This window comes from Entelurus aequoreus, linkage group LG12 (genome assembly GCF_033978785.1).
Source record: "Entelurus aequoreus isolate RoL-2023_Sb linkage group LG12, RoL_Eaeq_v1.1, whole genome shotgun sequence".
Lineage (NCBI taxonomy): Eukaryota > Metazoa > Chordata > Actinopteri > Syngnathiformes > Syngnathidae > Entelurus > Entelurus aequoreus.
In genome coordinates this window covers 10,855,604-10,867,703 of record NC_084742.1, presented here as the reverse complement: position 1 = coordinate 10,867,703, position 12,100 = coordinate 10,855,604, and the positions used below count along the sequence as shown (strand labels likewise).

The window sequence follows — 12,100 nt, the reverse complement described above, 5'->3', positions numbered from 1 at the left end:
TAGTGTAACTATACTGCAATATGTAATACATACTATCATGTGCTACAAGAAGACAGCAAGTTGGTGTTTCACAACACCGCCCTCGGATGCTAAGGCGTGATGTGGGGGAAAAGTGATGCGGGTTGCCAGGCAACGTGCAGGGGAAGGGCTGAGGATGTAATTGCAGCATTTGAGCTCATGGGTGCAAAAGCCAATATTTATATCGTATGTGAGTCCAAGTACAACATTTAAGGAGGGGTGTGTGTGTTTGTGAGAAATGAGAGTCTAAATGAGAGTCTAGATGAGAAAAAAGTGATTGGACATCTTATTAGCACACAGAAAGAAAAAAAAATTCAATAAAATATGTCCGCCAGGATAAAGGACCCATTTAAATAATAGAATGATGGAGGGAGGAGGGAGGAGCCAGCTAAGAGACGCTGATGTCAGCGAATCCTGTCTTCACCATGATTGCAGCAAAGTAGAATAGCACCAAATTGTTACTAGACAGCCATGCACTTGTCACTAGAGTAATAGTTCATGGTAATAAAGTGATTCACTAACTACAGATGAATATGTTATACAGTGTATATAAAAAAGTGTGCATTTGCTTATAGGGTGCCGAATGTAAAAATTCAGTCACATTTTTTAACTCATACGTTTTAAATATTTAGATGACTTTTCTCACATTTAGCTCATTTTCTTCACATTTGCGATATAATCTACATGTTAAATCTCAATGGTTCATCTTCAAGTTGAAACTAAATCTAAATGTTTAATGTGAATCTAAATGTTACATCTAAATGTTTAATCTCAATGTTAAACCGAAATGCCTAATCTAAATTTAAAAGATACATTTCAAATCTAAGTGTTCAATCTAAATCTAAACGCTAAATATAAATGGAAATGTTCAATTTTAATGTTTCGTCTAAATCTTAAACCTAAATGTTGAATCTAAATGATACATCTAAATCTAAATCTTCAATCTAAATGTTAAATGTAAATTGATAACGTTAAATCTAAACGTTAAATACAAGTGATAATGTTAAATATATTGTACATTTATTCGCCTCTTCGAGGCATCTACAATTAAGGGCTATATAAATAAACTTTGAATTATCGATTGATTGATATAAATGTTAAATCTAAATGGAAATGTTAAATATACTGTACATTTAAATGTTAAATGTAGAATATACATGTTAAATATAAATCTAATGTAGATTCAGATTTAATATTTAGAGTTAACATTTATGTTTGAATTTAGCATTTAGATTGAACAATTATATCAATGATTTATATTAAACCTTTTCTTTTAGATTTAATATTTTTATATTAAGGATGTATATGAAACATTTATATTTATGTTTAACTTTTAGATTTGACATTTATAATTAGATTCAACATTTACATCTATTGTTGAGATGTACTATTTAGATTTAACATATGTATTCACCATTTAATGTTTACCTCAAATGTGAAGAAAATTAGCTAAATGTGAGAAAAACTGCGCTAAATATTCAAACTATACCTGCTAGAAAAGTGTGATGGAATTTTTACATTAGGCACCCCATATTTGCTGTGCACTCTCCTCTACAAAAGAGTTGCTCGTGCTACCAACCATGAAGAGAGAAGACCTCCGCCAAGGCCAAACAATCCTAATTTGGATGGTGTGTGCCTTCATTATTCACCGAAAAACTCCAAACATGACTTCCTTGGTCTTACCCTTGTGACGCCCACATTGAGTTCCTCGGGCCCCAGAGAGACCCTGATGAAGCACCCTGGGAAGTCTCCCTCTTCCTTCTCCAGCAGGTCCTTGCCCTGGTGCAGGGTGATGTGCAGCACGCTCGCTCCCTGCAGGCCGGCCGGTCTACCGGACTCAAACTCCAGCGTGACCTCCAGCTGGCCCACGGTGAAGTCGTGGCCGAAGTTGTTGGCGATGGACGAGATGGAGCTGAGCGAGTCGGTGGAGATGGAGCGGTTGAGCTGGACCACGCTGCTCAGGTCCGGCTCTCGGCCCATCAGCTCCAGGTGGCCCAGGTCCCTGAGGCCGTCCGGGGTGTCGCACGCTGCCAGGCTGGGCTTGCGGCTGGACGTGGTGGAGGTGCGGCGGTGGTTGTTGGCTGCCACTCGCTTCATAGGAGACGTTTGAAAGGTGAAATACATTAACTGCAATCCCTGTTACCTCCACCAGGGAGATGGTTTTCTTTCTTTCTTAAAAAGGTCACAATAGAATTTGACACAAGTCCAATTGAAATGCAATGATCTGAAAGCGAGAGATTTATCTGGTCCAATCCAGTTTATAGAAGCAAAATATAATACAAACATTTTTAAAATGAACAATAATATTAAGATTACTTTTTTTTATACATATTATTTTTAATTATGAAATTCATTTTTAAAAACACTCCCATTATTACTATTGTTTTATAATTTATTATTTTACTATTTATATCTTAATATTATTTATTACTTTATTATTAGTAATTTGTATTACTTTAATATCTATATATTATTCATAATATCTTTATTTGTATTAATATTTTCAATATAGTAATACTAATGTGAATATTATATTAGTATGAATTAGCATATTAATATTAATGCTAACGCAATAGTAAAGTTTGTATTAATAAAAATATTAATATTAGAATCAATATTGATATTAGTATTATCAATATTATTAAAATTGGTGTTAATATCAATGTTAATATTAGTATCAATTGGACCATTAATGTTGATATTCGCATTACACTAATATCAACATTAACATTGATATTAATACTGGTATTAATGTTAATGTAGCTATTATTATTAAGCATACTAACATTAAAGTGCTAGCTTTTTGAGCTCATTTTGCAACCGTTTACCCTAGAGTCATATAACTTGGTATGTGACAGCTGTTAACGGTTACTGTGCTAACGCTAACATGCTAGCATGCTACCATTAAAGTGCCAACTTTTTTCCCCCAATTTTACACTTTTTTCTCTAATTCCGCAGTGATACACCTTGCAGTCGTATAACTTGGTATGTGAAACAAGCTAACTGTTAGCATGTTAACGTTAGCATGCTAGCATGCCACCATTAAAGTGCAAGCTTTTTTAGCTAATTTAGCAACCGTTTACCCTAAAGTCATTTAACCTGGTATGTGACACTGTAAGTATGTCACACTTGTTAACTGTTTGCATGCTAATGTTAGCATGCTAACATTAAAGTGCTAACTTTGTTTTTAGCAAATTTAACACTTGTTTTCTCTAATTCCCCAGCCATACACTTTTAAGCAGTGGTTCTTAACCTTGTTGGAGGTACCGAACCCCACCAGTTTCATATGCGCATTCACCGAACCCTTCTTTAGTGAAAAATAAAATGTTGTATTTTTTCAAATTCAAGACAAAGTTATATGTTTTTGGTAACACTTTATTTTGGGGAACATATTCTAAGTAACAAAGACTTAATTTAAAGTTATTTGGTTAGGGTTAGGGTTAGGGTCAGGGTTAGAGGGTTAGGGTTATAATAAGGCCATGCCGAATAAGGCATTAATAAGTACTTAATAATGACTGGTAAAGAGCCAATATGTTACTAATTTGCATGTTAATAAGCAACTAATTAATGGTGAATATGTTCCCCATACTAAAGTGTTACCATGTTTTTTTACTGGTGCACAAAATGAACCGTGCATGAACATCACCTTGTTCAAAGAACAAAACCCACACAGTGCATAAACTCACAACAAATTACACACTCGCAAATCAGTCTGACTTCTGCTGTTGCCGTATCCGCAATACACCGATAAGGAGAAATTTTTATTTACACGATGAGTCGGGTGTGTCTTGACCTCCGCCGAACCCCTGAGCCCGACTCACCAAACCCCTAGGATTCGATCGAACCCAGGTTAAGAACCACTGCTTTAAAATCATATAACTTGATATGTGACACAAGCCAACTGTTAGCATGATAACGTTAGCTTGCTAACATGCTAACATTGGCATGCTAACTTTTTGAGCTAGTTTGTTAGCATTTGTATGTAAGCATGCTAATGTTTTAGGCTAGCTCTGTAGCCAATTTTGAAAAATTACACCTAACACTCACGGATTCGGACACTCGGCACCGTCTTCAAAGTACGACGACCCCCGGCCAGAGGTCCAGGGCACAGAATTTTCTGGTTAATATTAATATTGAAATTACTATTAATATTACTAATAAATTAATGTGTTAAAATTGATATGTCATTTTATATTTTTAATAATATCAATATCAATGACAATATTAATGTATTAATCTAACTGTCATAGTTATAATTATTATAATATATTATTATTAATTATCTTATGATAGTGTTCACAAAGTTATCTTGCCACATAATGAGCCACATTACCGAACAGGGTTCCTTGCATTAAATCAATCAATCAGATCAATTAATTTGTTAATTTAGTTTGTGCTGATAAAAAAAATAAATACCTTCTGTCGGACCTCTGAGAATGACGTTCCGTATTTTTCCTGCAGATATCTGTAGTCAAAGTTGGGGAAGGGCGACGGCGCTGGGAAGGTTCCAGACTTCCACAGCTTCCAGATGTTCAGGCCGGCCGCGGCCAGCAGCACCACAAAGCCAAACAGGTAGATGCCCACCTCCCAGCCCGCCGGGTTACGCACCACTGAAAGGAGGATACATTCTGTTTTTTAGTCGTCACGTAACAACTTTCCGTACTTGGAAGCTACCAGCAGGGGGAGCAAGCCGTTTCGGCCCAACTAGTTTACTCCCAAAACGGGTTGCAAGAGAAGACGTAAAACCCGAGCAAAATCTGGTGTGTATTTTAAAAAAATAAATGTTGCAATAGCTGCAAAAAATCTGCTGGAAAGAGAACGGCAGCCAAAGTTAGCATCATTACTTGTGCTGCCCTCTACTGGCAGTCGTTACTGATATTATTCGTTTGAAGTCTGCCAGTCAGCTCACCTTCACTTCCCACTTGACTCTCAACAAATAGAATGCAGCATAAAACCCGACATAATCGCTAGGAAGCACTTTTATTTCAGGAGTGAGGATTATTCTGAAATGAGCATTTTAAGGAGAGTGCAAGTGCTGAAAGATACAACCATCCTATAACCTGTTTGATGTTAATTCTGTTCCCTTAAAATCTCACTGTTTGTAAGAGTTTAGAATGACTGCGATGCTAATTTCAATAGGATCGTCTAAACTGGGGCTCTAAACAGAATTGTATTTGGAGGGCCTCCTCCCTCCGAATATAAAACAAGTTCACACTTTTTTTTATTTACGTGAAACAATTTCTGTACTTTTTAAAAATCAAACTCGTTTTTAATTTGATGCGTGTTTTGTAAATAAACAGATGAATGGAAAATAAACTGTACATTATATAATAAATATATCGTACATTTGTAATCCTTCCTGACACGATTGCACTAATGCTGGGGACAGTGAATACATTTGGGAACAATTTGCCAATATATTCTTATCAGTGGATGTTGGCGGTCCTGGGCTGTCGTGGTTACACGTGGTCTGCAGTTGTGAGGCCGGTTGGATGTACTGCCAAATTCTCTGAAACGCCTTTGAAGACGGCTTATGGTAGAGAAATGAACATTCAAGTGACGGGCAAACAGGTCTGGAGGACATTCCTGCAGTCAGCATGTCATCTGCACGCTCCCTCAAAACTTGCGACATCTGACTGCACATTTCAGAGTGGCCTTTTCTTGAGGGTAGCCTAAGGCACACCTGTGCAACAATCATGCTGTTTAATCAGCATCTTGATATGCCACACCTGTGGGATGGTTTTTTTTGTGGCAAAGAAAAAATGCTCACTAACACAGATTTAGACAGATTTGTGAACAATATTTTAGAGGAATAGGTATTTTATGTGTATAGCTAAAGTTTTAGATATTTGAGTTCAACTCATGAAAAAGGGAACAAAAACAAAAGTGTTATATTTTTGTTCAGGATAATAAAAAAGTGAACTGTTACAAAAATCATGCTGATAGTCAAAGATGTTAGATAAGATAACACGTGATGGTTCTACCTCAATGAAAGCTTTTGTTATTCTGGAAATTCATTGTGTTGGCCAATGTAATATTATTTATATGGTGCTGGGATACCCATCATTTCAGCCTTTCAAAGCTCCTCTTGGACAACCAATTTTTGACCTCGGTATTTGTCAAATCCTCGTTACAGCCCTGCCTGTATGTTAGCATCAATAGTGCCAACTTATTTTCCTTCATGGTGTCATTGTTTATTGCAGTTCATACCAGACTGCACTGTTGATTTAACATGATTCTTACATTTATTTGCACTTCCTGTGTATATTACTGTAATGTACTCTTTATGTGCTTAGTTTTACTGTGATTTTATTTCGAGGTGACCAATAAGCAAATTGGAACTTTTTCTGGCTCTAAATTAAAGGACTGTTAACGTATCTGTCAAACTACATATCAACATTCAGAGAGGGCAAAATACTACAATTTATCTATTATATACATAAAATATTTATTTATTTGTATTTATGTATTTGTTTATCATTATGTATTATCCTATATTTTATTGTATTTATTGCAATGTATCTATTTTATTTTCAAGCAATTAAATATCATGAAAAAATGAGGACAGCAAATGTTTTTTTTTATGTGTACTTTTTTTCAGTTGTTGTCCACTCACCACTCAGATGGTAGCCTGAAATATCCCCACTCGGAGGCGAGGACATGGTGCAGCAGCCAGCCTGCGAATGAATAAGATGGAAAACCTGGAGATAGATTTCGTTACTGCTAACACATGTTGCTGGTGATGGTGCAGAAAGAAACCCAGTCATCTGTTGAAAAATGGAACTCGGGTCACGTCACATTCAGATTTGATCACTTTTTAAGAGCCAGTGATGAACAATAAAACAACCCCCCCCCCCCCCCCCCCCACCCCCACCCCCTTTCCCCTAACCATTGCAGTGTGACTCAGAGCTCCCCTAAGACAACCCCCACCAGCCGCCTACTGGAATCTTTGTGTATTACAGCAGCTTGTGGGAAACCCGAGCATTGCCCTAATGATAGGAGGGAGGGAGTTAATGGGGGCGGCTTGCAGACAAATGGAAGTGGCTGACGCAGTGCAGAATCCACCCACGCCTGCTGGAACGCCAGCTCCGCCCCCCTCACCAGGGCTCCACCTCCCCGCCTGCTTTTATCCTTGTGTGTGTGTGTGTGTGTGTGTGTGTGTGTGTGTGTGTGTGTGTGTGTGTGTGTGTGTGTGTGTGTGTGTGTGTGTGTGTGTGTGTGTGTGTGTGTGTGTTTCTGCAGGTGCTAACAAGACATTGTATCTTTTCATCAGTGTTGTTAGATACTGTGATGTTTTTTTAATTGAAATAAAACATACTTAATATTCAGACTTTACAACTAAAATGAAAGCTTCCCTCAATTAACCGGAACTCCCTTGAGCAGGCAGCACTCGTGCAGCCCGGGACCGTGACATTACTACCACCACTAGAGGCGGGTAGTAACGCACTACGTTTAGTCTGATACATTTACTTCAGTAAGTTTTTGGATCAACATTACTTGTCAGTTTTAATGCAACACACTTTTTACTTTTACTTGAGTATTTTTGTGAGGGGAAAAAAACACTAGCGTACTTTTACTCTGTTACATTGAGTTTCATTCCGATCGTTACATTTACTTACATCATTATTATATTTATTTATCATCTATTGCAGTGATTCTGAAACTTTTTTTTTGCCAAGTACCACCTCAGAAAACATTTGGCTCTCCAAGTACCACCATAATGACCAACATTGAAATTCAGTAGCGTAGTAGGCCTAAGTATTCATTGAAAACAAGGCAGAGGTTTTATTTAACAAGTATATTTGATATTTTTGGCCTCAGTAACTTTACACACAGTTTGAACTGTGTTTAAGTATAGGAAAATAAAACAGTAATTATGTGTGTGTACGTGTGTTTATGTATGTATATATAAATAAATACATAAATAAATAAATATATATAAATAAATACATAAATAAATAAATAAATATATATATATATATATATATATATATATATATATATACATACGTACACACATACATATATACATACATACATATACACATACACATATATATACCTATACACATACACTTATATATACATATACACATATATATATACATATACATATCTTTATACATACACATATATATACAGTATATATACATATATATGTATATGTATACATATATACATACATATATATATACATATATGTACAGTATATATACATATATATGTACAGTAAATATACATATATATATACACATATATATACATATACATATATACATATACATATATATATACACATATACATATATACATATACATATATATATATATGTATATATATATATATATATATATATATATATATATATATATATATATATATATATATATATATATACAGTATATATACATACGGAGTCTGGCAGTCACATGACCGCACTGTCGGCCACACCATGTAAAAAGTGACAAAAACGCTTCAATGTTTACCTTAGGACTAGCAAAAAGAAAATTTTTATCATCCAATGTCATCTGCGTCAGTAGAAATGTTAGCTCCACAAGAATTCCATTTCCAACTAAAGAAAAGATGTTGCTGTAAGTTGTAGGCATGTTTTTTGTGTTTTAGCTGCACATATGCTAACATTAGCCCTTTTATAATGTTATAGGTCAATGTAAAAGGTCCAAATTGTGTAGTACATGCTTCAGCAGGGTCCCCCCCCCCCCCCCAGTATGTCTCTATATACATATTTATTTTAGTTTTTTGATACATTTTGGCCAAAGGGGGCGCATTTCAATTTCTTACACACAGTTGTTATTACATATGTTGACCAGAGGGGGAGCACTTTTAAAACCGACACTCAGTCAATTCGAAAAATCCCATCTTTTTGGGACCACCCTCATTTTGATGGATTTCACCACCAGGGGTGCAAATGAGACATTCTCTATTACATGCAATGCTTTTCCGTATTGGGACCATGATTTATGTCCTAACTTGTTCACACCTCCTCATATGGAAGGTACTTTTCCTTGTTGATGTCTCAAGAAGGGTAGGAATACAAAAACACGCAAACACACACACACACACACACACACACACACACACACGCATCATAGTTACTCAGTACTTAAATTGTTTTTTCACTGAATACTTCCTCTTACTCAACAATTATTAGGATAACTACTTTTTACTTTTACTTGAGTAATATTACTTTATTATCTTGCAAGTTTTGGCTACTCTACCCACCTCTGGTCACCACCATGCTGGACTGAAGAAAATAACTCATAGATGTGGTATTTTCATGAGCCAGTACATATACAAGCTGTACACTGACTACTCTAAAAAACACACAGTACAGTATATAATGTATGCATGAATTTACTTTCCATAGCTTTTATAACAAGGATAGTTCAACCCTCACAGAACAAAAGTGGACCTATAACACTTCCCTGAGGACCTCCACTCAAAACGTGCATCAGACGGACCAAAAGTATTGGGACACATTCCATACAGGAAGTTGCAGCTTAAAGTCTTCTTTTGGGATATTTTTTGTCGCAGCTTTCTGACATTGCATGTTTTGGTGTTATCTCTATAAGTATGAGGAGGCTTAAACCTTAATGAAAAACTAGAATTCCTAAAACCATTTCCTGAGGACGTGTTTGAACTCCAATACCACTAGTGCAGGGGTCGGCAACCCGCGGCTCTAGAGCCGCATGCGGCTCTTTAGCGCCGCCCTAGTGGCTCTCTGGAGCTTTTTAAAAAATGTATGAAAAATGGAAAAAGATGAGGGGAAAAATATATATTTTTTGTGTTAATATGGTTTCTGTAGGAGGACAAACATGACACAAACCTCCCTAATTGTTATAAATCACACTGTTTATATTAAACATGCTTCACTGATTCGAGTATTTGGCGAGCGCCGTTTTGTCCTACTAATTTTGGCGGTCCTTGAACTCACCGTAGTTTGTTTATATGTATAACTTTCTCCGACTTTTTAGGACGTGTTTTATGCCACTTCTTTTTCCGTCTCATTTTGTCCACCAAACTTTTAATGTGCGTGAATGCACAAAGGTGAGTTTTGTTGATGTTATTGACTTGTGTGGAGTGCTAATCAGACATATTTGGTCACTGCATGACTGCAAGCTAATCGATGCTAACATGCTATTTAGGCTAGCTGTATGTACATATTGCATCATTATGCCTCATTTGTAGCTATATTTGAGCTCATTTAGTTTCCTTTAAGTCCTCTTAATTCAATTTATATCTCATGACACACTATCTGTATGTAATATGGCTTTGAATTTTTTGCGGCTCCAGACAGATTTGTTTTTGCATTTTTGGTCCAATATGGCTCTTTCAACATTTTGGGTTGCCGACCCCTGCACTAGTGGGAGTTTTGCTTGAGGGGCAAATAGGGCAGAGCACTTGCAGCTCCAACACGGGGAACTTGTGTGAAAAAAAAACTACTTTTTCTTTCTGATATTGTAAAATGTATTAAGCACAGGTTAGTGATTAACTCCACTAAAAGTTATTGCTTTAACCAATTTGATGTTAGCGTTTTAACCAATGAGGTGTTAGCGCATTAACCAATAAAATTTTATTGTTTTAGACAACAAGATTTTTGCGTGTATTAAAACACGTGCAAAATTGATAGCACATGTGTCTGTCTTCAATTCAATAATATTTATAATGTATGCTGATTAGCAGAACGCCCGCAATACTGGGAGGAGAACATGTAAATATAATTATTCAGCATGCGTAGTGTGATCTATCAGGGCTGAAACTGTTCTGCGGGTGCTGTTTCGCATCTTTACTTAGTACGTCTGAAAAGTATGTGCAAACTGACATGTGACTGACGGCGTTGAAAAGACAGGCGATGGAAGGAGAATCTTCCATCCTGTCAACATATTTTTCAGAAATAAAACATAATAAACATTAGAGGTGTGGGAAAAAATCGATTCGAATTCGAATCGCGATTCTCACGTTGTGCGATTCAGAATCGATCCTCATTTTTAAAATCTCGATTTTTTAAATTGTTATTATTTATACATTTTTAATTTTTTTTATTTTTATTTTTTAATTAATCAATCCAACAAAACAATACACAGCAATACCATAACAATGTAATCCAATCCAATTCCAAAACCAAACCCGACCCAGCAACACTCAGAACTGCAATAAACAGAGCAATTGAGAGGAGACACAAACACGACACAGAACAAACCAAAAGTAGTGAAACAAAAATGAATATTATCAACAACAGTATCAATATTAGTTACAATTTCAACATAGCAGTGATTAAAAATCCCTCATTGACATTATCATTAGACATTTAGTTTATGAGATGCGATGCAAGTGTAAGCCAAAGTGACACTATTGTTAATTTAAAAAAAAAAAAGTGTTTATTAATGTTTGTAATGATAATATCAATGAGGGATTTTTAATCACTGCTATGTTGAAATTGTTACTAATATTGATACTGTTGTTGATAATATTCATTTTTTGTCTCACTACTTTTAGATTGTTCCGTGTCATGTTTGTGTCTCCTCTCAATTGCTCTCAATTGCTCTGTTTATTGGTATTCTGAATGTTGCTGGGTCGGGTTTGGTTTTGAAATTGTATTGCATTATTATGGTATTGTTGTGTATTGTTTTCATTATAAAAAAATAAAAATTAAAAAAATAAAAAATCGTTTTTGAATCGAGAATCGTGTTGAATTGAAAAAAAAAAATCGATTTTCAATCGAATCGTGACCCCAAGAATCGATTTTGAATCGAATCGTGGGACACCCAAAGATTCACAGCCCTAATAAACATATTTAATAACATAATTATATAATTTTATATCTTCTGGATGACTTAAGGAGCTGATTAAAAACAAATTTGTTGTAACACGTGGCTTGGCATTGTCTTGCTGAAATAAGCAGGGGCGTCCATGGTAACGTTGCTTGGATGGCAATATATGTTGCTCCAAAACATGTATGTACCTTTCAGCATTAATGGTGCCTTCACAGATGTGTAAATTACACATGCCTTGGGCACTAATACACCCCCATACCATCACAGATGCTGGCTTTGGAACTTTGCG

At 35.8% G+C, this 12,100-nt stretch overlaps 1 protein-coding gene and 2 long non-coding RNA genes across 8 annotated transcripts in view; 2 read left to right on the top strand and 1 right to left on the bottom strand.

Annotated features, from left to right (window-relative positions):
* The window catches only part of LOC133661475 (uncharacterized), a 6,143-nt gene extending 5,869 nt beyond the window's left edge, over positions 1–274 (top strand). For both annotated transcript variants that reach the window (XR_009827949.1, XR_009827948.1), the window contains exon 2: positions 1–274. This exon is cut by the window's left edge. This is a non-coding gene — a long non-coding RNA (uncharacterized LOC133661475).
* syt12 (synaptotagmin XII) overlaps positions 1–12,100 on the bottom strand; it is a 100,730-nt gene that overhangs the window by 9,653 nt on the left and 78,977 nt on the right. For 4 of the 5 annotated variants that reach the window (XM_062064682.1, XM_062064681.1, XM_062064680.1 and 1 more), the window contains 3 exons: positions 6,635–6,695; positions 4,435–4,628; positions 1,702–2,109 (listed from right to left, as the gene is read on the bottom strand). In XM_062064682.1, the coding sequence (XP_061920666.1) occupies positions 1,702–2,109; positions 4,435–4,628; positions 6,635–6,695 (663 nt within the window). Of the gene's footprint in view, positions 1–1,701; positions 2,110–4,434; positions 4,629–6,634; positions 6,696–6,959; positions 7,002–12,100 lie in introns of those variants that run through there. The other variant, XM_062064684.1, reaches the window with a different exon arrangement.
* On the top strand, positions 1,856–6,836 carry LOC133661476 (uncharacterized). The gene is made up of 3 exons (XR_009827950.1): positions 1,856–2,131; positions 4,480–4,590; positions 6,620–6,836. It is a non-coding gene; the product is annotated as an uncharacterized LOC133661476 (long non-coding RNA).